A 27,001-nucleotide genomic window follows, 5' to 3' on the forward strand; every position below is an offset into this window, starting at 1 on the left:
TCTTTAGTATTATTCTACAATGTAAACATTTTTAGAAATAAAGAAAAACCCTTGAATGAGTAGGTGTGTCCAAACTTTTGACTGATACTGTCTATTTGAGACATTTAGCAGATGCTCGGTGCCTTTAGCACTTTCCATAAAAGCAGAGATGCTCCAACCATTTAGCTATGGTAGTTTTATAGGCCTTTGTCACTGCATTTAAGTCATTTATAGGCCTATATCACATCATTTAAGTATTTTATAGGCCTAAATCACAGCATTTAAGTATTTTATAGGCATATAACACTCCACCCCAAAACTATCTTTTGGTATTTATTTTCATTAGTCCATTGTTGACATATTCCCAACTTGTCAGCAAACAAGTTTTCAAGATATGTAACTTTCAAAATACAGAAATGATCTCCGTATGGCGCATTTTACATCATATGATGCTGTGTTTTATATTATATAATGCAAAATGTATCATACGTGATTATTTCTGTATTTTGAAAGTTACATACTATCTTGAAAACTTGATTGGTGACAAGCAAAACATTTTGGGAGTATGTCAACAATGGACTAATGAAACAAATACCAAAAGATAGTACCAGCATTTCTATTACCTATAGCATCAAGGGAGCACTGATTACACATCCATCCACTAAGATTTACTTAAGCAACAAAGGTCATAGCATCAACACTAGTGCTTTCTCAAAGAGCTCCATTAATCAGATCCCAGACTCCCAGTAAGTAGTGTGATTAGATTAAAGGGGCAATCTGGGATTGGTACATCAATTTTTGTACTTTTAAATGAGTGATTTGTGCTTCACCTGTGATGTTGTGCTGCTGGTCTCGGCTGAACAGCTCAAGACATTTGTATTGACCCTCGGTCATGGTCTGCCTCTCGTCCTCCATTATGGTCAGGACAGGCCTGAGAGATGTGTCTGGGCTAGCAGGCTCAGAGCTGGACTCCCCGGCAACAGTTCCGCTCTGCAAAGACACAGCAACCACTTCATCTTACCAAAATAGAGCTATTTAACATCTAAGTGACTGGATAGTGATGTATGTGTAGGTTGCACCTAGGGTGTGCTGCCCTGAAACTAATTGCCCTGAGCTGAATCAATTTGTATTGTGTTGTGACAATATTGGCATGCTTGTTCTTCAACAGTCAATGTGAATGTGTAATAATCTAGAATGAGTCCTAGAATGAGCTGTTCTCTTTCTATGGTATACTGTTGGAATTGTGAGAGCGATTTATTGACAGTATAGTCCCACATGAACTTGGGGCGGCAGGTAGCCTAGTGGTTAGAGGCAGGTAGCCTAGTGGTTAGAGGCAGGTAGCCTAGTGGTTAGCGCGTTGGACTAGTAACTGAAAGGTTGCTAGATTAAATCCCTGAGCTGACAAGGTAAAAATCTGTTGTTCTGCCCCTGAACAAGGCAGTTAACCCACTGTTCCTAGGCCGTCATTGAAAATAAGAATTTGCTCTTAACTGACTTGCCTAGTTAAATAAAGGTAAAAATATATTTTTTTAAATTCATGCTTATAGCAATAGAAGAATAGAGTATCATTCTGTGAGTGTCCCAATGCTGTATTTGAAACGTGCGTTGACATGGTTACAGATGACTAGCATACAAGAACCTACAAATTCTCTATCGATAGTTTTGTCAAATCGTGGTTGACTCATTCATGTATTCCTCCACACAGTAAAATGCATTTGAGAACTAAAAATATAATTAATAAAAAGGGATAGATTTTTTATATGAAGAGGACAAGAACGTTTCTCTGATCCTGTCTGTTCTCCTATTGTGTGGTTTGGAAAAAAAATCTTTAAAAACCATGGGAGCTCGTCTCGTCTCCAACGCTGATGTAGATAACACTTTGCTGCACAAAGACGAGAAGGAAATCAAGATTCAAATAGCAACTGTGTCCAATGTGTCGTCGTGAGTGTGACTCATCTCTCCTAATATTTCTACAGAGAATTAAGCCACTCAAGCGCCGGGGCTTGTCATTTCTCTCGCTCACTCTCTCTTATTCTCTTGTTCTCTTTCCGCTTCCACACTTTAATTAATTATACATAAATATTAACACAATAGCTTGGAGAGATTTGTTCGCAAACACCTCCCACCCGCCCTAACCTCCTCCCTCCTTTCTCTCTTTTTTAATTACTTTCATCTCTTCCCGTTGAACTTTTGGAGAGTTCTTTTCCTTCTCCAGGGAATAGTACATCAGTTACCTGACAATTCAAAGCATACTGAGCTACAGACACAAACATAAAAGGAAGGGGAGATTTTTTTTTTAAGTCTGAGAGAGTTTTCGGAATATTCACGATGTCCCATGTAGCAGTTTAGCAGCCGTACATATGATGTCACTCCAAACGTTGAAGTAAATGACGTCATACATACGACCACCAGGCCACCACCAATGTCAGCTTTAAAGGTCCAGACAATAAGTAAACCTCACCTGTACACAAATGTCCTTCCTCTATCCTTTCCTCCACGCATCTTGCTGAAATAATAGTTACTTCAGAAGCTTAGAGTAAAGCTTCACTGGACGCAAAGACAAGTGCATGAACATCAGCCAGATTAAAGAGATCAGCATGGATTCGATTTACCTTTTACACTCAGCAAGGCAGACAAATGTAATTTAATTACATGGTACAAACACTTATCGACAGCCAACTTATCATCAGGTGAACATTTAATTTCACATCGACACTGATGAATAGAAGACCAAATGGACAAAGGTATTATTATCAGTACAAAGGTATTATTATCAGTATAAAGGTATTATCGTTAGTACAAAGGTATTATCAGTACAAAGGTATTATTATCAGTACAAAGGTATTATCATCAGTACAAAGGTATTATTATCAGTATAAAGGTATTATCGTTAGTACAAAGGTATTATCAGTACAAAGGTATTATAATCAGTACAAAGGTATTATAATCAGTACAAAGGTATTACTATCAGTATAAAGGTATTATCATTAGTACAAAGGTATTATCAGTACAAATGTATTATTATCAGTACAAATATATTATTATCAGTACAAAGGTATTATCATCAGTACAAAGGTATTATCATCAGTACAAAGGTATTATCATCAGTACAAAGGTATTATCATCAGTACAAAGGTATTATTATGAGCCAAAAACCTGTTGGTGTACCGATAAAGCAGTTCAACAATACAAGTATGTGTCCCGACAAACATGTTAAATAAAACGTCTAGAATCCATTTTGGTGACAAAGAAAACTAATTTCTACATGCTTTACCTGGGCAAGCTCGACACGCTTTACCTACTTTACCTCTACATGCTTTACCTACTTTACCTCTAAATGCTTTACCTACTTTACCTCTACATGCTTTACCTGGGCAAGCTCTACATGCTTTACCTGGGCAAGCTCTACATGCTTTACCTACTTTACCTCTACATGCTTTACCTACTTTACCTCTACATGCTTTACCTACTTAACCTCTACATGCTTTACCTACTTTACCTCTACATGCTTTACCTACTTAACCTCTACATGCTTTAGCTACTTTACCTCTACATGCTTTAGCTACTTAACCTCTACATGCTTTACCTACTTTACCTCTACATGCTTTACCTGGGCAAGCTCTACATGCTTTACCTGGGCAAGCTCGACACGCTTTACCTACTTTACCTCTACATGCTTTACCTACTTTACCTCTACATGCTTTACCTGGGCAAGCTCTACATGCTTTACCTACTTTACCTCTACATGCTTTACCTACTTTACCTCTACATGCTTTACCTACTTTACCTCTACATGCTTTACCTACTTTACCTCTACATGCTTTACCTGGGCAAGCTCGACACGCTTTACCTACTTTACCTCTACATGCTCTACATGCATCGTTTGTCCAGATCTGCAATAGGCTAACTAGCAATCATACCACAGATTAAATCATTCACATCTGCACAGATTTTCAATATAAATCCACAAGATAGAAGAATAGCTGATAGGCAGGGGAGAGGCCAGGTGTGTCATTGCGCTTGGATTTATTATCTGTATGTACTATTTTTACTGCTCTATGGATATAATTATTGTTGGATAACCTTATTTACTATTATGTCGTGATTTCTTGTTCACTCTTTATGAGGTGCGCACTGCACAGAACACCGTAAGAATTATCACTGAATTATCACAGTGACTTATTGTAATATTTGTTTATGTGTCAATTAATCCCGTGAGGGATGGGTTGCTAATCAATCAATCAAATGTACTTACATCAGCCGATGTCACAAAGTGCTATACAGAAACCCAGCCTAAAACCCCAAACAGCAAGCGATGCAGATGTAGAAGCACGGCTACCTGTAGGCTACCTGTAGGCTACCTGTAGGCTACCTGTAGGCTACCTGTAGGCTACCTGTAGGCTACCTGCGCACATTCATCCAATTCCACTCTAATATCATTCCAGCATCCAAACTGTGCCACAACCTTTTGATTAATGGAAAGAGACAAAATACCCCAAAAAATCTGTTACAAAACACCAAAAAGTTTAATGACATTCAGAGATTGCCAAACCAAGCCTTCGCTACTGAGTAGGGAGGGATGTATTTTCAGTTTGTCGAGATTGACTGTGGTGTTGAAAACACAAACATGATGATAAGCGCTCGAAGTCGGTAATCGTTATGCAGTTATTCATTGCTTATTGGATGTGTGTGGTGCATTTGCACAGAAACCTGTTAGTGGAAAATTTGTTGGATATATTTTTTATAATTATAAATATAACATCAAGATGTAAAAAAATCTGATTTTCCCCTAGTTGATTATTGTCTGCAGCCGGCTCTGATCGTAGTGTAATGAGACAGGCAGGGAAAGTGAGCTCGCCCCCCCTCCCTTAGTATAGTCGTGCATAAGTAAAAACACCTCAAAACAAGACATGGTATTACAAACTGTAATTACACAAACGTTCTAACAAATTACCATCATAAATAATACCCTTTGCATCTCATGAATAATAAATGAGGCTGATATCTGCTGCCTTGAGTTTCAAGATCATAAAGTAACAAAAGGCAAAGACAGTGGCATTTGTGCTATAAGGTAACTGGTTTTCCATGCCAGCTGACCATTGGGTTTAAGTAAAGTATGATGAGGGTTGGCAAACAAGTGGGGATGCATCCATCACGCTCACGCACGCACACACACACACACACACACACACACACACACACACACACACACGCACGCACGCACGCACGCACGCACGCACGCACGCACGCACGCACGCACGCACACACACACACACACACACACACACACACACACACACACACACACACACACACACACACACACACACACACACACACACACACACACACACACACACACACACACACACACACACACACACAGAGAGAGAGACAGACAGAGACACAGATATACACCAACCAAACAACCTCTGCCATTCATAGAAAGTATCTGCAGAGCGTCATGGCTGAAAGATATTCTGGCTTTTAGGTCATCCATGTCTCTAGTGGCCAAACTGAACCAATTAGTGATTAACGGATTAGTGAACTACATCAAATTCATCTCTCTGATTTTCTCTATGCGTTGAAAACCAGCACAGCAAAACGCATTGCAGTTTATCTAGTACTTTGAGACAATGCATGGTATTTTATCAAGTTAAAACACATTTACAGAATAAATCCTGTACAATATGGTAAAAAATTACAGTAATATATAAACTGCATTACAGTAATAAACACAGCAAAAAGTAATCTAACAACAAGTATTTGCAGTACCAGTCAAAGGTTTGGACACACCGACTCATTCCAGAGTTTAAATTTATTTGGAATTTCTTCATTTCTTATTGTGTTTGAGCCAATCATTTGTGTTGTGACAAGGTAGGGGTGGTATACAGAAGATAGCCCTATTTGGTAAAAGCAAGTCCATATTATGGAAGAACAGCTCAAATAAGCAAAGAGAAACAACAGTTCATCATTACTTTAAGACATGAAGGTCTGTCAGTACAGGACATTTCAAGAACTTTGAAAGTTTCTTAAAGTGCAGTCTCAAAAACCATCAAGCGCTATGATGAAACTTGCTCTCATGAGGACCGTCACAGGAAAGGAAAACCCAGAGTTACCTCTGCTGCAGAGGATAAGTTCATTAGTGTTTCATACTCAGAAATTGCAGGCCAAATAAATGCTTCACAGAGTTCAAGTAACAGACACATCTCAACATCAACCGTTCAGAGGAGACTGTGTGAATCAGACCTTCATGGTCGAATTGCTGCAAAGAAACCACTACTAAAGGACACCAATAATAAGAAGAGACTTGCTTGGGCCAAGAAACACGAGCAATGGACATTAGACCGGTGGAAATATGTCCTTTGGTCTGATGAGTCCAAATGGAAGATTTTTGGTTCCAACCACCGTGTCTTTGTGAGACACAGAGTAGGTGAACAGATAATATTTGCATGTGTGGTTCCCACCGTGAAGCATGGAGGAGGAGGTGTGATGGTGTCGGGGTGCTTTGCTGGTGACACTGTCAGTGATTTATTTAGAATTCAAGGCAGACTTAACCAGCATGGCTATCACAACATTCTGCAGCAATACGCCATCCCATCTGGTTTGCGCTTAGTGGGACTGTCATTTGTTTTTCAACAGGACAATGACCCAAAACACACCTCCAGGCTGTGTCAGGGCTATTTGACAAAGAAGGAGAGTGATGGAGTGCTGCATCAGATGACCTGGCCTCCACAATCACCCAACCTCAACCCAATTGAGATGGTTTGGATGAGTTAGACCGCAGAGTGAAGGAAAAGCGGCCAATAAGTTCTCAGCATATGTGGGAACTCCTTCAAGATTGTTGGAAAAGCATTCCAGGTGAAGCTGGTTGAGAGAATGCCAAGAATGTCTTCACTATTATTCTACAATGTAGAAAATAGTACAAATCAAGAAAAACCCTTGAATGAGTAGATGTGTCCAAACTTTTAATGAAAAGCTGAAGATGTACTCACCATCATGAAAGATATCAAAAGCCAGTAGGAGCTTTTTAACCCCATACTGTCTGGTTCCAGCCAAGTCTGTAGAGACAGAGAAGAGAAGGGAATAAGAAAAAAATTCTAGCGGAAAATTGGATTAACAAACAGAACCAGGTTGTTGTTTTGAATCACGATTAGGCAGCCTTGAGGGTTGAGAACAGCACAACATTCTTTACTCTTGAATACTAGTATACTGCAACAGTGGTTCCCATATTGACTGTTCTGGGGCAATGAAAGTTATTCTGTCCCGGGTTGTGGTGTGAGTGTGAGTGTGAGTGTGAGTCTGAGTCTGAGTCTGAGTCTGAGTGTGAGTGTGAGTGTGAGTGTGAGTGTGAGTGTGTGTGTGTGTGTGTGTGTGTGAGTGTGAGTGTGAGTGTGAGTGTGAGTGTGAGTGTGAGTGTGTGTGTGTGTGTGTGTGTGTGTGTGTGTGTGTGTGTGTGTGTGTGTGTGTGTGTGTGTGTTTGCATTAATGTATGTGACTGACAAAAAAGTTAATGATAGTTCAAAAAAGAGATTGAGAGAGAGAGGAGGAAAACTACAGTGTGAGAGAGAGAGGAGGAAAACTAGAGCGAGAGAGAGAGGAGGAAAACTACAGTGTGAGGGAGAGGAGGAAAACTACAGTGTGAGGGAGAGGAGGAAAACTACAGTGTGAGAGAGAGGAGGAAAACTACAGTGTGAGGGAGAGGAGGAAAACTACAGTGTGAGGGAGAGGAGGAAAACTACAGCGAGAGAGAGAGGGGAAAACTACAGTGTGAGAGAGAGGAGGAAAACTACAGTGTGAGAGAGAGAAGGAAAACTACAGCGAGAGAGAGAGAGGAGGAAAACTACAGTGTGAGAGAGAGAGGAGGAAAACTAAAGTGAGAGAGAGAGGAGGAAAACTACAGCGAGAGAGAGAGGGGGAAAACTACAGTGTGAGAGAGAGGAGGAAAACTACAGTGTGAGAGAGAGGAGGAAAACTACAGCGAGAGAGAGAGAGGAGGAAAACTACAGTGTGAGGGAGAGGAGGAAAACTACAGTGTAAGAGAGAGAGGAGGAAAACTACAGCGAGAGAGAGAGAGGAGGAAAACTACCGTGTGAAGGAGAGGAGGAAAACTACAGTGTGAGAGAGAGGAGGAAAACTACCAATTTGTAAGTCGCTCTGGATAAGAGCGTCTGCTAAATGACTTAAATGTAAATGTAAATGTACAGTGTGAGAGAGAGGAGGAAAACTACAGTGTGAGAGAGAGGAGGACAACTACAGTGTGAGAAAGAGGGGGGAAACTACAGTGTGCGAGAGAGAGAATGAGATCGATCGAGGCAGACAACACAAGAGGCAGACAAAAATAGTTAATGCTAGTTAATCATTGTACTGTCAACAGTGGTGCTTCTTTCTCAGGTTGAATGGCTGGACTGCCAAGCCTGGGAGTTAGATTAGAATTCCCCTCAGGTCTCTCTACATTGGCCCTGCAGATCCCCATTGTAAACTCATTACTATGCTGGGTTACGCCAATCAGTGCACTGCTGTTAGCTTTCCACACCTCACTGGGGCTCCACAGCAGGTTCCACTGTCAGTTGATAGACATACATCAGTAAGCATATCATTGTGACTGGCTTTGGAGGTCGGACGGGGGCTGGGGGAGTGTGTTCAGTCTAAGAGGAGAAAGAACTGGAGAGGTGATTAAGCACTTCATTAATGTTGCTGTGATTAAGAACTGAATTATTTTAATGTGTTACTTAAAAACCTATAAGCCCTATATGAACATTATTGATGTGACATAATAAGCTGTGGCTTACTGGTGGCTAAGGAGCAGTGTAGGAAAGGAAATGATATCAGTGCAAGTGCATTCACTACCGTACACCCTGAAAATGTCAAGTGACAATGTGCAGCGGGTAGGACGGAGTCAGGCGCAGGACACAGAACTGAGTAAAAGACATACTTTACTTGAAAAGAAACAACAAAATTTCCATGCAGGGAAAACACTCCAGCTCACAGAAGTCTTGAACACTAAACAAAGAACAAACACGCACAAAACCATGTGGGAACTAGAGGGTTACATAGGGAATAAATTATAACATAATGGGAACCAGGTGTGTACAATCAAGACAAAACAAATGGAAAAAGAAACATAGATTGGTGGCAGCTAGAAAGCCGGTGACGACGACCGCCGAACGCCGCCCGAACAAGAAGAGGCACCAACTTCGGCGGAAGTCGTGACAGAAAATACATCCTCAGAACAGGCATAGTCATCTGAACAGCTTGGAGTAGAAGTTACCTGTAGGCAGCATAACCTCCCGGAATCAGCAAAAAACAGTAAAACTGACCACAGATCAGTGCCTAGGTGGAAGTCCTGCTGAGCACAGACAGTTAAAGCCCCTGTTCGTCTCTGCATGCCAGCTCCAGCTCCTACCCCTGCCAGATGGCTGAGAACAAGGCACTTATCTGCTGCTGGCATGGCTTACCCACCCACCCGCCTGTGAAATGGTGCACAGAGAGAAGTATGGGAATATGTGGGTGTTACAGAAAAATGCCAGTGTACATTTCTGTGGCACCCAGACATGGGAAGGAAGGAAGGAGAGAAGGGTGGGGATTGTAATGTACTGTATGTGCTAGGTCTACCTTTTTACCTTCATCCTCATCCTTTCTTACTACTGTGAGGCAGTGTCCCTCAGGCTAGCAAGTGTCGGGTCTTTGTTCCAAAGGCACAGTGTTAATGACAAACTGTTATGGGCTATAAATTCTATACAGGAACACCTCTGATGCTGTTTATAAGCCATACATTTATAATTCAAGACTTCAAGGGAACAGAGACAGTTATAGCTTAAAGAGCAAGTTTTTCATGTAATGGTCATTTAGGAGAAAATTATGGATATTTTAACGTGACAATGTAGTGTTGCCCGTAATCTCGGTTAATCCAGAACTAAAGTCTCACCCAATTGTTAAAATGCTAGATTAAATTGTGATTTGCACTGGAACTAGTGCTGCTCATGCATCCTGTTGTATCATGACAGATCTACGGAACCATTTAGGTTTACGCAATCTGTCCACATGAGATTTTGTTGCCAGAAACAAAAACTTTGGGGACACATTGACCTGTGGAGAGAAACTGACCTTCATTTAAGGACACAGTTCACAGAGTATACCGCAGGGAACAACCAGAGGGACTAGCCTTAAAAAGTTATGAAACTCAAACCAACAACTACATAAATCAAATGGCAGCAGTGGAAGAAGATAGATCGTAAATGGGTCCGAGCCTGAGAAACTATTAAGAAACCAGTAACCACCCATCAGGACACAAGCTGTTTGAATTCACACTCAGTCGTAGTCACGCTCAGTCGAGCGCCGTTTGGTTCTTGGTTCTTTGTGTGTGTCTCAAATAGCACCCTTTTCCCTATTTAGTGCACTACCTGCCTCAGACAGCCTTCTAAGACGGGCAGCACATCAGGGAGAGAACTCTATTACAGAAATTGAGTTTCAACAAGATGAATGACAGCCTAGTCAACATCAATACTGATATCTGTTGACTAAAATTGGACATAAGTGAATTGCAAACCATTATAGTTGTCACGACTTCTGCCGAAGTCGTTGCCTCTCCTTGTCCGGGCGGTGTTCGGCGGTCGACTTCACCGGCCTTCTAGCCATCATCGATCCATTTTTCATTTTCCATTGGTTTTGTCTTGTCTTCCCACACACCTGTTGTCAATCCCATTCATTACCTGTTGTGTATTTAACCCTCTGTTTCCCTTCATGTGTTTGTCAGAGATTGTTTTATGTCAAGTGTTGTTTTATTGGTGTATAGGTGCGCGACGGGTCCTCGTACCCATTTTTATTTGATGTATGTATATTTCTCGTGTTTGGAGCATGTCATGGACATTCATTAAAAGTCTCCATCTACACTTCGTTTACTCTCCTGCGCCTGACTTCCCTGCCACCTATACACACAACGTTGACAATAGTCAACAGTGATCAAGTCTTTGGACAAAGACAGAATGAGAAACACTATAGGCTTTATGGATATAGTGTAATATAATATAATAATGTAATATAATAATATAATAATTTAATATTATAATATAATAATATAAAATAATAACATTATGAAGTAATATAATATAATAATATTATAATGTAATATAATGATTTAATAATAGAATGCAATATCATATAAAAATATATTAATATAATAATATTATAATGTAATGTAATATTATAATGTAATATAATGATTTAATAATATAATAATATAATGTAATATAATATAATACTGTAATATAATACTATAATTGTCACGTTCCTGACCTGTTTTCTGTTGTTTTGTATGTGTTTAGTTGGTCAGGGCGTGAGTTGGGGTGGGCATTCTATGAGTTGTGTTTCTATGTTGGGTTTAATGTGTTCCCTGATATGGTTCTCAATTAGAGGCAGGTGTTTGACGTTTCCTCTGAGAACCATATAGGCTGTTCTCACTGTTTGTTTGTGGGTGATTGTCTTCCGTGTCTGTGTATGTCGCACCACACGGGACTGTTTCGTTTTCGTTCGTGTATGTAGTCTGTTCCTGTTCGTGCGTTCTTCGTGTTTATGTAAGTTCACAAGGTCAGGTCTGTCTACGTCGTTTGTTGTTTTGTAGTTTGTGTAAAAGTTTTCGTGTTTCGTTTGTCTTTAATAAATATCTATTATGTCTGCATTCAACGCTGCATTTTGGTCTGATCCCTCCTCCTCTTCAGACGAAGAGGAGGAGAGAAACCGTTACAATAATGTAATAATCATAATAAGAATAATAAGAATATCATATCATATAATAATATAATATGATAATATCATATAATAGTGCAATATAATAATATAATACAATAATCATAATAATATCATATAATAATATTATATAATAGTACAATATAATAATATAATGATATGAAATAATAATATAATATAACAATATAATAATATAATATAATAATATCATATAATAATCATAATAATAATAATACCATCATATAATTTAATAATATAACATAATAATATCATATAATAGTACAATATAATGATAAAATGTAATTCTATAATGTAATATAGTATGCTTGTTGGGATGCTCTGGATCGACGTGTACGACAGCGTGTTCCAGTTCCAGCCAATATCCAGCAACTTTGCTCAGCCGTTGAAGAGGAGTGGGACAACATTCCTCAGGCCATAATCGACAGCCTGATCCACTCTATGTGAAGGAGATGTGTCATGCTTCCAGAGGCGACTGGTGGTCACACAAGATACTGACCCAAGCCCCATATTTTTTTTTATGTGCATATCTGTTTTCCCAGACATGTGAAATCCATAGATTAGGGCCTTATGAATTCATTTAATTGACTTGTTTTCTTAAATGAATTGTAACTCCCTTAAAATCTTTTAAATTGTTTCATCTTGCATTAATATTGTTGTTCAGTTTATATTGGAATATGTGTGTTGACTAGATACACTTCCTAGGAACATCCTGAGAGTCTGTCTCTCTCTCCATCTCTCTCCATCTCTCTCGCAATCTCTCCCTCTTTCTCTCTCAACAAAATAGTTTTTCCCAGGATGAGTTTGAACAGTACTATCCACTCTGTCTTAATAAATAAATAATGGGCTTTCCGTTCTGCATGATCCTTAATATCTTAGGCACACATTAGGTAGTTAACCCCAGCCTAGTAGGCTAATCCCTAGACTATAGTTGATTTAACTCTCTGGGCATGTTTCTCTTCCAGCTGGGGAATTCACAGTGCTACAGTATTTCTGCCTAACCCATTACCTCAGTAGCTCAACAACCTCTACACAGAGATATATGGAGACCTTAACATCAATGGGCAATTATCTGTGCCTTTGACAAGTGTGGTATGTAAAGGTACAATACTGTGAATGGACACACAACTGAGATGTGGCTCTGTGTGTAACTCCCATGCAGAGGACAGAGGACAGAGAAAGGCACCCACTAGCTGGAGAGCATCTATAATAAGATGGCACTTTAGAGCAGCAGTAGCAGTAGCAGTGTACCAGGCACATCGCTGGGGAAAGGATGGTGATGTGGATCAAGTGGGGCTACAAGGCTTATGTGTAGAGGGGTAGGGACCTCTCCAGAGCCACTTAGGCTAAAGGTTTGGTTTTTAGAAATGTGAAGACTAGATTAGGAGAGAAGAACACGGCAGTAAAGAGAATAAATTGCCAAAGTTTTATATGTGAGAAAATCTGACCAGTGATCTCTCAGGAAGAAAAGGACTTCATTGGCATGAGAAACATATAGCCAAAGCAAGTGAAATAGATGATAAACAAAAGTGAAATCAACAATTTAAAAAACATTACACGCACAAAAGTTCCAAAAGAATAAAGACATTTCTAATGTCATATTATGTTTATATACCAGTTGTAAACGAGAACTTCAACTAGCCTACCTGATTAAATAAAGGTCAAATAAATAAATACACTGGTGTAACGATGTGGAAAAGGGAAAATAAATAAACATGAATATCGGTTGTATTTATAATGGTGTTTTTTCTTCACTGGTTGCCCTTTTCTTATGGCAGCAGGTCACAAATCCTGCTGCTGTGATGGCACACTGTGGTATTTCACCTAATAGATATGGGAGTTTATCAAAATTGGACTTGTTTTTTCAAATTCTTTGTGTGTCTGTGTAATCTGAGGGAAATATGTGTCTCTAATATGGTCATACATTTGGCAGGAGGTTAGGAAGTGCAGCTCAGTTTCCACCTCATTTTGTGGGCAGTGTGCACATAGCCTGTCTTCTCTTGAAATCCAGGTCTGCCTTCTCAATAGCAAGGCTATGCACACTCACTGAGTCTGTACATAGTCAACGCTTTCCCTAATTCTGGGTCAGTCACAGTGGTCAGGTATTCTGCCACTGTGTATTTCTGTTTAAGGCCAAATAGCATTCTAGTTTGCTCAGTTTTTTTGGTTAATTCTTTCCTGTGTTTCAAGTGATTATATTTTGTTTTCTCATGATTTGGTTGGGTCTAATTGTGTTGCTGTCCTGGGCCTCTGTGGGGTCTGTTTGTGTTTGTGAACAGAGCCCCAGGACCAGCTTGCTTAGGTGACACTTCTCAAGGTTCATCTCTCTGTAGGTGATGGCTTTGTTATGGATGGTTTGGGAATTGCTTCCTTTTAGGTGGTTGCAGAATTTAACATATCTTTTCTGGATTTTGACAATTAGCGGGTACTGGCATGCATTATTTGGTGTTTTATGTTGTACACAGAGGATCGTTTTGCAGAATTCTGCATGAAGTCTCAATTTGGTGTTTGTCCCATTTTGTGAGTTATTAGTTGGTGAGTGGAACCCAGACCTCACAACCATATCTCTCTCTGTCTCTCTTTCTCTCTCTCTCTCTCTCTCTCTCTCTCTCTCTCTCTCGGTTGTCGTTGGTGGAAGGAGAAGAGGACCAAAGTGCAGCGTGGTACGTATTCATAATAATTAAATAAAGAATGAATACTGAACAAAAGCAACAAACCGACAAACGAACAGTTCTGTAAGGTGCAAACAAAAACACTAAACAGAAAATAACTGCCCACAACCCATAGTGGGAAAACAGGCTACCTAAGTATGATTCTCAATCAGAGACAACGATCGACACCTGCCTCTGATTGAGAACCATACTAGGCCAAACACATAGAAATATAACGTACAGAACAAAACATAGAAAAAACAACATAGAATGCCCACCCCAACTCACGCCCTGACCAACTAAAATAATGACATACAAAAGGAACTAAGGTCAGAACGTGACAGTCGGGCGGGCGGCTCAGGACAGATGGGCGGCTCTGGCCTGGAAAGAGAACCTGGAGGGAGGAGACGGAGAGACAGCCTGGTGCGTGGGGCCGCCACAGAACCCACCAGGCTGGGGAGACCTACAGGAGGCCTGGTGCTTGGAGGAGTCACCGGAAGGACCGGGCTGTGGGGGAGCACTGGAGCTATGGTGCGCAGCCTTGACACCACTCCCCCAGGCTGGATGACTACTCTAGCCCGGACCCTCCAGAGAGCAGGCACAGGTTGAACCGGACTGTGGGTGAGCACTGGAGATCTGGTGCACACTACGCGCACCTCTCCCTTAGGCTCAATTCCCACATTCGCCCGGCATGAGTGGAGGGCAGGCATAGGACGCACTGCACCCTCCCAGCGCCCCGGAGACACAGCACGCAGAGCCGGCGCAGGATACCCTGGACCGAAACGGCGTACCGGAGACCAGACACGCTAAGCCGGCACAATACGCCCTGGCTGGATGCCCATACTCGCATGACACTTTCGGGGGGCTGTCCTATAGCGCACCGGGCTATGGGCGCGTACTGGCGACACTGTGCGCTTAACCGCATAACACGGTGCACAGTAACGCGCTGCTTACAATAAGCACGAGGAGTGGGCTCAGGTCTCCAACCTGACTCTGCCACACTCCCCGTGTGCCCCCCCAAAAATGTTTGGGGGGGCTGCCTCTCGTGCCTGTCGCGCTGCCGTGCTGCCTCCTCATATCGCCGCCGCTCAGCTTTCGCTGCTTCCAGCTTTGCCTTGGGGCGGCGATATTCCCCAGGCTGTGCCCAGGGTCCTTTTCCGTCCAAAATCTCCTCCCCTGTCCAGGAGTCCATAATCCTCTGCTCCCGTTTACCACGCTGCTTGGTCCTTGGTTGGTGGGTAGTTCTGTAACGGTTGTCGTTGGTGGAGGAACTAAGGTCAGAACATGACACTCTCTCCCTCTTTCTCTCCCTCTCTCTTGCTCTACCGCTCTCTCTCTCTTTCTCTCTCTCTCCCTCTAAATAAAAATAACAACGATAAAATGGTAACGGTCAATAGTAGAAATGTAATAAATATAAAAGGCTGAACATGGAAAATGAAACTATAACTAACCTATAACTGTCATCTTCACCATTTCATCAGTACTACATCACTATCACCCTGACCTGTTCACCGGACATGCTACCTGTCCCAGACTTGCTGTTTTGAACTCTCTAGAGACAGCAGGAGCGGTAGAGATACTCTTAATGATCGGCTATGAAAAGCCAACTTACATTTACTCCTGAGGTGCTGACTTGCTGCACCCTCGACAACTACTGTAATTATTATTATTTGACAGTGTTGGTCATTTATGAACATTTGAACATCTTGGCCATGTTCTGTTATAATCTCCACCCGGCACAGCCAGAAGAGGACTGGCCACCCCTCATAGCCTGGTTCCTCTCTAGGTTTCTTCCTAGGTTTTTGCCTTTCTAGGGAGTTTTTCCTAGCCTCCGTGCTTCTACACCTGCATTTCTTGCTGTTCGGGGTTTTAGGCTGGGTTTCTGTACAGTACTTTGAGATATCAGCTGATGTAAGAAGGGCCATATAAATACATTTGATTTGATTTGATCATCATTACTACTACTACTACTACCACCACCATCATTAAACTGCTATCATTACCATCACCCTACTTCCCGTACCACTACTATTTGGAATGATAAACAACAATAATAATAGAAATAACAATAATAGTAATAACAATAATAACAATAATACTAAGTTACTATTTACTATGCAGATGTTATTATTCATTGTGCCTCAGGCTATGGCAGGCAAATACATAGGAGCTGTTACGACTTCTGCCGAAGTCGATGGCTCTCCTTGTTTGGGCGGTGCTCGGCGGTCGACGTCACCGGTCTTCTAGCCATCATTGATCCATTTTTAATTTTCCATTGGTTTTGTCTTGTCCTCCTACACACCTGATTTCAATCCCATTCATTACCTGTTGTGTATTTAACCCTCTGTTTCCCTTCATGTTTTTGTCAGAGATTGTTTGTTGTTCAGATTTCGTGTTGTTTGTATTGTTGCGCGACGGGTCCTCGTACCCACTTTGTTTTTGTAGTTTTGTAGTTATGTTTTGTTTTAAGTCATTAAACCACTCCATTCCACTAATTTGATTCTCCTGCGCTTGACTTCCCTGCCACCTATACACACGACTCTGACAGGAGCCTTTGTTCCTTCGCCCATGGGTATTTTTTGTTTTTCCTCTGAGTTTAATAAGTTAAAGTTTGGAATAAATGTAGTAATTTCTGCGAATAATGAATCTCTTGGTGAGGAATATTTCTCATAGGAAAGGAGAAAGTCAATCTCTGTTTCTACCTCCCCTGTCGTGCAGTGACCACATACATGCTCCTCTTTGGGTAGCCATGTCTTCTTACAGCACATCTGCTGGTTTCTATTGCCAATCGGTGGTCACTCAGCTCATTAATATTCTCTGTTTATGGCCTGATAGCAATTTAGTCGGCTTTGGGATTTTGTTTTGTTTTTCCAATGTCCTTTGATTGGTTTTGTTTATTTGAATGATTTATTTTGAAGCAGTGCTGGTGTCAGCTTGGTTGGTTAGGTCCAACACCAGTTGACTGAGAGGGCTCGTTTCTGGGCTCAGCTCTTGGGTTTGAAGTACTTTAAATTGGAGACTTGAATTTGTCTTGAATATTTTATGATCTTTTTATAATATTTTTGGTATTTTAATTACCACTGGAAAGTGGCCTAATTCTGCCCTACATGCATTGGTGTATTTCTTTGGAATACACCAATTCTTTGGATAGAATTCGGCATTTAGGGCTTCAATTGGATGCATGTCCCACATTTTAAACTCCAGTTTATTGAGTGGCCCCCAAACCTCACTTCCGTAAAGAGCTGTTGGTAGGATTATGCTGTCAAATCTCTCTCTCTCTCTGTCTCTCTCGCTCTCTATTTCTGTCAACTCTTTCACAGAGCACGTGGACACTGTGGCCTTTCCATACTGGGTAGCTCTCTCTCTCTCTCTCTCTCTCTCTCTCTCTCTCTCTCTCTCTCTCTCTCTCTCTCTCTCTCTCTCTCTCTCTCTCTCTCTCTCTCTCTCTCTCTCTCTCTCTCTCTCTCTCTCTCTCTCTCTGTCTCTCTGTCTCTCTGTCTCTCTCTCCCACTCTCTCGAGCGGCCTTTCCATACTGGGTATCTTTCTCTTTCACTGGGTATCTCTCTCTGTCTCGCTCTCCCTCTCCCTCTCTCTCTTTTTCCCACTCTCTTTCTTGCTATCTCTCTCCATCGCTCTATCGCTCACTCTCTCACGAGTGCACTCTCGCTATCGCTCCATCTCTCTCACCCCCTTTCTCTCTATCTCTCTCTGTTTTAGTTATCAGTCTGTCTGTCACCTCTTGGTGCGGGGTGGTATTGTCGTTTGTCACCTCTCTGTCTGGATCTAGATGTTCCAGGATGAATCTTCCCAGCCAGTATGATCTGTTCCAGGATGAATCTTCCTAGTCAGTATGATCTGTTCCAGGGTGAATCTTCCTAGTCAGTATGATCTGTTCCAGGATGAATCTTCCCAGCCAGTATGATCTGTTCCAGGATGAATCTTCCCAGCCAGTATGATCTGTTCCAGGATGAATCTTCCCAGTCAGTATGATCTGTTCCAGGGTGAATCTTCCCAGTCAGTATGATCTGTTCCAGGATGAATCTTCCCAGCCAGTATGATCTGTTCCAGGATGAATCTTCCCAGTCAGTATGATCTGTTCCAGGGTGAATCTTCCCAGCCAGTATGATCTGTTCCAGGGTGAATCTTCCCAGTCAGTATGATCTGTTCCAGGGTGAATATTCCCAGCCAGTATGATCTGTTCCAGGATGAATCTTCCCAGCAAGTATGATCTGTTCCAGGGTGAATCTTCCCAGCCAGTATGATCTGTTCCAGGATGAATCTTCCTAGTCAGTATGATCTGTTCCAGGATGAATCTTCCCAGCCAGTATGATCTGTTCCAGGATGAATCTTCCCAGCCAGTATGATCTGTTCCAGGATGAATATTCTCTGGACCTGACATGTCATTGTATTAGACATCATTATTCAGTCTGGTTTGGTCATGGGTTTGGCCACACGAGTAAAGTAAATGTCTAGTGAAAAAATCGAACTTTTGAAAGTTAATATTCTGTTAACTCAGACCCAAATAATGTTGTTGGCTCATCCTATACTCTTATTTGTGGCCAAAACATGAATTAAAGAAAAAACACTTCAAAAACCCCACCTCAAACTCCCGAGGAGGATGAGCTGGCCAATCAGTCGTCTACTTCATTGAATATTTTTAACGACCAGTAAACACCCACTACATTCTGTTGTTTGGGTACGCCAACATAATTCAAACACAGAAAAGCTGCTTTTTCACTCACGTAATTACATGTTTATTTCACTCATATTTTCATGAATTAAAATCTGGAAAAACTGGACAGTTACTTTAAACCAGAGCCAGACCTGACTAAATGGAACCAGAGCCAGACCTGACTAAATGGAACCAGAGCCAGACCTAACTAAATGGAACCAGAGCCAGACCTAACTAAATGGAACCAGAGCCAGACCTGACTAAATGGAACCAGAGCTAGACCTTACTAAATGGAACCAGAGCCAGACCTGACTAAATGTAACCAGAGCCAGACCTGACTAAATGGAACCAGAGCCAGACCTGACTAAATGGAACCAGAGCCAGACCTAACTAAATGGAACCAGAGCCAGACCTGACTAAATGGAACCAGATCCAGACCTGACTAAATGGAACCAGAGCCAGACCTGACTAAATGGAACCAGAGCCAGACCTAACTAAATGGAACCAGAGCCAGACCTAACTAAATGGAACCAGAGCCAGACCTAACTAAATGGAACCAGAGCCAGACCTGACTAAATGGAACCAGAGCCAGAGCTGACTAAATGGAACCAGAGCCAGACCTGCCTAAATGGAACCAGAGCCAGACCTGACTAAATGGAACCAGAGCCAGACCTAACTAAATGGAACCAGAGCCAGACCTGACTAAATGGAACCAGAGCCAGACCTGACTAAATGGAACCAGAGCCAGACCTGACTAAATGGAACCAGAGCCAGACCTGACTAAATGGAACCATAGCCAGACCTGACTAAATGGAACCAGAGCCAGACCTGACTAAATGGATGTGTGCAGGGCCAAATATTTAAAATATTATTAAAATGTTATTATAATTATTTATTATAGCTATCTTAAATGTATGACTCTGGAAGTGTCATCCTGATCCCTGATTCATGAACTATCCTCTCCTCCTGATATCGTCATTCATGAACTATCCTCTCCTCCTTTCCTCCTGATCTATGATTCATGAACTATCCTCTCCTCCTCTCCTCCTCTCCTCCTGATCCCTGATTCATGAACTATCCTCTCCTCCTGATATCCTCATTCATGAACTATCCTCTCCTCCTCTCCTCTTCTCTTCCTCTCCTCCTGATCCCTGATTCATGAACTATCCTCTCCTCCTGATATCCTCATTCATGAACTATCCTCTCCTCCTGATCCCTGATTCATAAACTATCCTCTCCTCCTCTCCTCCTCTCCTCCTGATATCCTCATTCATGAACCTATATATCCTCTGCTACTCGGTTCCAAGCAGAGTTCCTCTATTGAGACCTGTCCCATTTCAAGTGTATCCGTCTCCGCCTCGTCTTACACTTCTCCGCCCCATTTTCACATGTGATCCAGCTGCTGCTATTCCCCAAGAACCAGACAAGGCATATATTCAACGACGCAGCCCCCGGAGACTGGCCTGACAGCATAAAAAAAAAATGGAATAATAGAAAAAGAATGGAGGGAAAACGGCAACTGTAAGCAATTAACCACAGAATGACTTATTTTTTAAATATCTGTGGCTTTATGGGCCCAAAACCTGTTGGTTGTGATTAAAATGGAGGCCTACCAAACAGCGGCGGTGTGCAGCGTTCTGCCGTTCTCACCGAATGAGAGATCTTTATTCTGAGTCTCCATCTGGGAGTCAGATCCAGGTCAATTGGATTTGTAAATTTGGTGCCGCATGCAGATAATGTATTTAGGAGGATAATACACAGCCATAATCTCCTGCTTGAGTTGGATACCATTTTTTTTGTGTGTTTACTTTTCTATTGTTTAACTTTGAAAACCAGAATGGACAAAAAATGTAATAGAAAATGGTTCTACACCAATGTTGTTATTGTGAAGCCCAGCTTGGATATAAGAGCCCAGTAACCCAGCTATCCTTTCAGGAATGGTTAAATACATGTGTCCAGGCATCCAATGACACAGTCAGCATTTTTATCCAAAAGGCCAATACTTATCTTGTCCAATAACATTTTTAAGGCCATTTTGTTACAAAAAAACTTGTAAAATGTAATATTTACAGTTCATAAGAGCAAAAGCTATTGATCTGTTACTTGGCCCTTCTCCCATAGTTATTCTAACAGAGCACTGGGGGTTATTCCCTGCCTGAGCAGACCTGGTCGGTATCCCAAATGGCACTCTATTCCCTTTGTAGTGCACTACTTTTATTACCAGGAACCATAGGGCTCTTTTCAAAACAAGTGCACTATATAGGGAATAGGGTGCCTTTTGAGACACACTCCAGCTCTTTCCTATCCTTTCCTGCCATTGAGAAGGAGCACCCTTCACTATGAGAGCAGATTTGATTTTCTACAGAATGGAATGGAAGACAGGAAAAGAGAGGCAGGCAGTGTCAAGTACTCTGGTGGTGAGCCTCTTCAATGCAAGCCATTAGGCGTTTACTACTCCATGTACACTTGATTCATATCACATCGACACGCTATACGGCAACCCACGCATTTCCTTTATAAGCCAGCAGCAGAACCAAGGGTGGAGATTGGGGAATGGGGGGAGAGTTACAGGGCTAGGGAGGGGGAGTAATATGGATAGTGGATACACTATGAAAAAGAGTTTTGAGTTTTGTTTTAACAGGAGAAGGCCACGTTGAACAGTGTTTTGTAGCCTGAGGCTCTTCTCAGGCAGCATTGGGTGGAGATTTACAACGGGGGTTTTATGTTTGTGAAGGCGCCTGCTGAGAATAAATGAGCATTTCCTCCTTCAACACTTTGAATATGACAACATGGAATACTGTCGGGTCTCGTAAGGCTAACTCCCAGTCCACTCTGTCATAACTCAGACCCATAAGCTTCCTTACGCGCCTGTCTCTGTGCTCTGAGGATAGAACCTTTAAGCACTCCCTTTTAGAGCGAGGAAATATCTCAAAATGAGCCAGATTGTTCCATCCTTCCATCTCCATTCTCTAAAAACATTAGAGCATTAACAGCTGTCCCGAAATACACTCAGGTTTTATATTTATGTCAGGCAGAGAACAAAGTCATGTCGTTAGTAACAGTCTGAATATTTAGGGTATTATTCATTCTTAGTAACAGTGTGCTGCATATTTAAAGTATGAATCATTAACACACTCACTAGGAGGAAGCAATAATGGGCCCTGGTCAGAAACAGTACACTGAACGCCCTGGTTGAATGGTGCTCTAACAACTCTGCAGAATGATTTACATGTGTGTGATTGTATTCTGATGGCATTGTATTCTGATGGCTGATGGCATTGTATTCTGATGGCTGATGGCATTGTATTCTGATGGCTGATGGCATTGTATTCTGATGGCATTGTATTCTGATGGCTGATGGCATTGGGACACCTGGGATGCGGAGGAAGATTAAAGAGGAAGATTGACAGCTGTCTGGGGATTTTTTCCTCACTATCTACAGGACCAGTCAAAGGTTTGGACACATATGAAAATGTATTTTATATTTGAGATTCTTCAAAGTAGTCACCCTTTGCCTTGATGAAAGCTATTGACATTCGCTCAACCAGCTTCATGAGGTAGTCACCTGGAATGCATTTCAATTGACAGGTGTGCCTGTCAAAAGTTTAGACACACCTACTCATTCTTTATTTTTACTATTTTCTATGTTGTATAATACTATTGCAGACATCAAAACTATGAAATAACACATATGGAATCATGGAGTAACCAAATATATTTTAGATTTTAGATTCTTCAAAGTAGCCACCCTTTGCCTTGATGACAGCTTTGCACACTCTTGGCATTCTCTCAACCAGCTTCACCTGGAATGCTTTTCCAACAGTCTTGAAGGAGTTTCCACATATGCTGAGCACTTGTTGGCTGCTTTTCCTTCACACAGCAGTCCAACTCATCCCAAACCATCTCAATTGGGTTGAGGTTGGGTGATTGTGGAGGCCAGGTCATCTGATGCAGCACTCCATCACTCTCCTTCTTGGTCAAATAGCCCTTACACAGCCTGGAGGTGTGTTGGGTCATTGTCCTGTTGAAAAACAAATGATAGTCCCACTAAGCGCAAACCAGATAGGATGGCGTATCGCTGCAGAATGGTGTTGTAGCCATGTTGGTTAAGTGTGCCTTGAATTGGGGTGGCAGGTCGCCTAGTGGTTAGAGCATTGGACTAGTAACCGAAAAGTTGCAAGATCAAATCCCCGAGCTGACAAGGTAAAAATCTGTTGTGCTGCCCCTGAACACTGTTCGTTCTTAGGCTGTCATTGAAAATAAGAATTTGTTCTTAACTGACTTGCCGAGTAGTTAAATAAATACAATTCTAAATTAATCACAGACAGTGTCACCAGCAAATCTCAAATTTAGACTCATCAGACCAATGGACACATTTCATAGTTTTGATGTCTTCACTGTTATTGTACAATGTAAAAAATACTAAATAAATAAAACCCTTGAATGAGTAGGTGCGTCCAAACTTTTGACTGGTACTGTACTGGAATTGGTTATCTAAACAGTGGTGCTGCTACATAGAGATTCAAACAATTATACTGTTTACCTGTAAATAGAAAACGTTTCTATTGCAGCTTCTTTCTCAGCTGTGCCAATAGTAGAGAGAAGAATAGCATTATAACTAACATGGAACCAACATGTTAGTTCATTCACAGTTCACGCAGAACTATTTTATTAGATGATATTGAACCTTTATTTAACTAGGCAAGTCAGTTAAGAACAAAATCTTATTTACAATGACGGCCTACCAAAAGGCAAAAGGCCTCCTGCAGGGACGGGGGCTGGGATTAAAAATATAGGACGAAGCACACATCACGACAAGAGAGACACCACAACACTACATGAAGAGAGACCTAAGACAACAACATAGCATGGCAGCAACACATGACAGCGCAGATGGTTGCAACACCGCATGACAACAATAACACCACATTACACAGTACATTGATATGTTTCTGTGATGTTGAAAACATCGGAAGTACATGGAGAGTTACTATATGGATGAAAACACCATGTGTGCCGCAGACCTGGGCTGCAAATATAGAAAAGATGTGTTCAAATACTTGGAACGTTTGCTTGCCTTCTGCCTGAAGTGACAGATGGGCAGGGTTTGCAGTTTTTTTTAACTTTCCTGTTTGTTTCTTAAGCCAGGCAAGCTCAAACAGACACAGATACACTATGTGAATCGATGTAGGTATTTGTAACCCAGTTCTGGTGTACAGTATCTCACCAGGAAAACAGTCCACACTCGTGAACCCCAAATACTTGCAATACCAGGCTGTTAAACTCTGGTCTAGGACTAATAGGACAGTTTTTCTCTCAGGATTTTATTCAGCAGATGTTGTTTTTCTCTCAGGATTTTATTCAGGAGATGTTGTTGTACTCTCAGGATTTGATTCAGCAGATGTTGTTTTACTCTCAGGATTTTATTCAGCAGATGTTGTTTTACTCTCAGGATTTTATTCAGGAGATGTTGTTTTACTCTCAGGATTTGATTCAGGAGATGTTGTTTTACTCTCAGGATTTTATTCAGGAGATGTTGCGGACAGTCAATCATCTCTAAATCCTACACACTTCCTCTTGTAAATCCCCCTTGCTTCCAGCCCTGTGGGTAGTAATGCTCGATCATGACGTCCTCTTTTTGCTCTACTGCAAGGCAATGAAGGAATGCAGCTGTGCTGGGGTGGCAGACAGCTGTCAAATATCCTATAATTTCCCCTGTATTTTCACAGTTGTCTGCACTTTGATATCAACAAAGGAAAATAAATAAATAAATGTAATTCAGTTAAAGGAACAACAGTGCTCTTTTCTTGCCGACACTCAAATTCTGTTCTGACAGTGCCGCCATTTTGATTATCCCTGGACTGATTTTGTATTGTTTCGCTCTTCTGTTACTAGGTAGACCCCTTGATTTCAGGCCCTTCTCTAACATTGCATAATAGTTATTTTCGAGGGGATAAAAAGTCCATGATTTCAGGCCTATTATACGGATATCTACGTTTGAATGAGGGCTGAGGGCTATTATAGGGGGAGAATATCAAGTCCTTTCATTTAGCCAACCTTCCCTCTGTTTATACTGATTTATCCTGCACTGGTTTATCCTTCCCTTTGTCTGTTGATTTCTTTTGACTTTTTCACCAACGTATATCTCATCTCTCAGCGAGTGACATTTGTTCTTCTCCTCTCCAAAAGCAGACAGTCATAACTATTATGATGCAGAGTGACGTATTGAATATTGCTGCCAGAGCTTTAGGCCATGTAGGCCCGAGAAAGGGAAAACACAGACAGGAATGACATCCCGATGATTGTACAGCAACAACAAAAAATAACATATACTGTACGAGTGTATCCATATTCCTATGTCAAACAACAAGTGCACAATATTGCCATCTTTTTAAAATCAGAACTGAATTATAAGGCTAAGTTTATTATGCCTGTTTCACATAGGTATTTCTAGATAATAAAAAGGTTGGCCTCATAGTGGAACTGCTAAGACAGTCAGAAATATGACAATGTGATCAAAACAGCACAACAGGTATGGCTGAGCTGCCTCTGTCCTAAAGCATTAGGACTGATGGGCCACATCCAGTCAAACCAAGATTAGGCCTCAGGGTCAAAGGCTGAGGATCTAGGAGAGATGATAGATCTGTGGACTAGATGGAAGGCCAAATAGGTCAGAAATCCTATCCTAACACTCAATCTTGGGACTCAAATTGAGAGGTTCAAAGCTTCAAAGAGAAAGAACACAAACATGCTCAATGATAAATATAGGTGCACAAAGGGAGTGTCTAAGAGCTGTGGGAAGTGCAGCGCTTGGTGAATGGAAGCAACATTGGTCCGATAAATCAGAGCCGGTAGGAGGCAAAAAACTTCCAGAAATAGCTCTGTTTGCATACCAAATGGCACCCTATTCCCTATATAGTATTCCCTATTCCCTATATAGCATTTTGGACGCAGCCTCTGTGAGAGCAGAGAAGCAGACAGAGCCCAGTCAAGTCAATGGAGACTCGAGGGGGATGTCAGTCTTCCATCATGCAATATGGCCAAGGGGTAGGCTACACACCGACTAACCTTAATGAGAAGAAGACTGTTATTGGGCTCCCCCCCCTCCCCCCCTCCATGGAAATAAGCACCCCCAACTTACTTCCCGAGGAAAATCTTTACCTAACAATGCACTTACAAGTCTTTCTCTCTGAAAACAAGACAGAAATATTGCTTGTGTACCATAAAAAAAAACAAGAATCGTTCATTCCATGGAAATCTCTTCAACATGTATTTTTAACTAGCACAGAATACCTGCAAAAGTAATTTCTTATGAAAATGGGTGAGCGTGCTTGCAAACCTGGCAAGCACAGCCATGAGAACATTATGACATATATAAATTAGGTACGGGAGGAGAAAAGAAAGGCTGCGGTTGGGTTAAACAGAATTCAGAGGACGGAGTGGTATCATCTCATTATTCTGTTGGCTCCCTGAGCGTCAGTCAGTCAGCATGCCAGCTACCACCAAACCACAGAATTTATTGCCTGCATGGGTGCTCCTTTGGAGCTTTCTATTTCTCTTTATGCTCCCCTCTCTCTCTCTCTCAATTTCTTATTTTTCACATTTTCTCTTTCCCTTTCCTTTTCTCTCTATATCTCACTCTCTGTCTGTCTCACCCTCTCTCTCTCTCTCACTCTCATCGTGTGTGTGTGTGTGTGTCTACTCCACACTCTCATATATACATTACCGGTGGCTAAACCATCCCATTGTGTATGTTAGGGTTTATACAGGGTTTACAATATTTTGTATGGTTGTTCTAGCCAAATAAGGAATCCCTGAATCAGCGTGATAAACCTATTCTTAACACCCAGTTTCCTTCAGAAATGACAGAGACATGAAAGGTGTATATAATGCTAGTCTACTAATACATGTACAGTTCAGCTGTGATTCTGACAT

General features: G+C 41.5%; 1 protein-coding gene across 3 annotated transcripts in view; it reads right to left on the minus strand.

Moving 5' to 3' along the window:
- The window catches only part of LOC129830831 (calcitonin gene-related peptide type 1 receptor-like), a 98,262-nt gene that overhangs the window by 56,432 nt on the left and 14,829 nt on the right, over positions 1-27,001 (minus strand). For 2 of the 3 annotated variants that reach the window (XM_055893597.1, XM_055893596.1), the window contains exons 2-3: positions 6,975-7,040; positions 810-969 (exon numbers count right to left, since the gene is read on the minus strand). In XM_055893597.1, coding sequence (XP_055749572.1) covers positions 810-969; positions 6,975-7,019 — 205 coding nt within the window. In that variant the 5' untranslated portion in view covers positions 7,020-7,040. Of the gene's footprint in view, positions 1-809; positions 970-6,974; positions 7,041-27,001 lie in introns of those variants that run through there. The other variant, XM_055893598.1, reaches the window with a different exon arrangement.

Source organism: Salvelinus fontinalis, chromosome 32 (assembly GCF_029448725.1).
Source record: "Salvelinus fontinalis isolate EN_2023a chromosome 32, ASM2944872v1, whole genome shotgun sequence".
Taxonomy (NCBI): Eukaryota; Metazoa; Chordata; class Actinopteri; order Salmoniformes; family Salmonidae; genus Salvelinus; species Salvelinus fontinalis.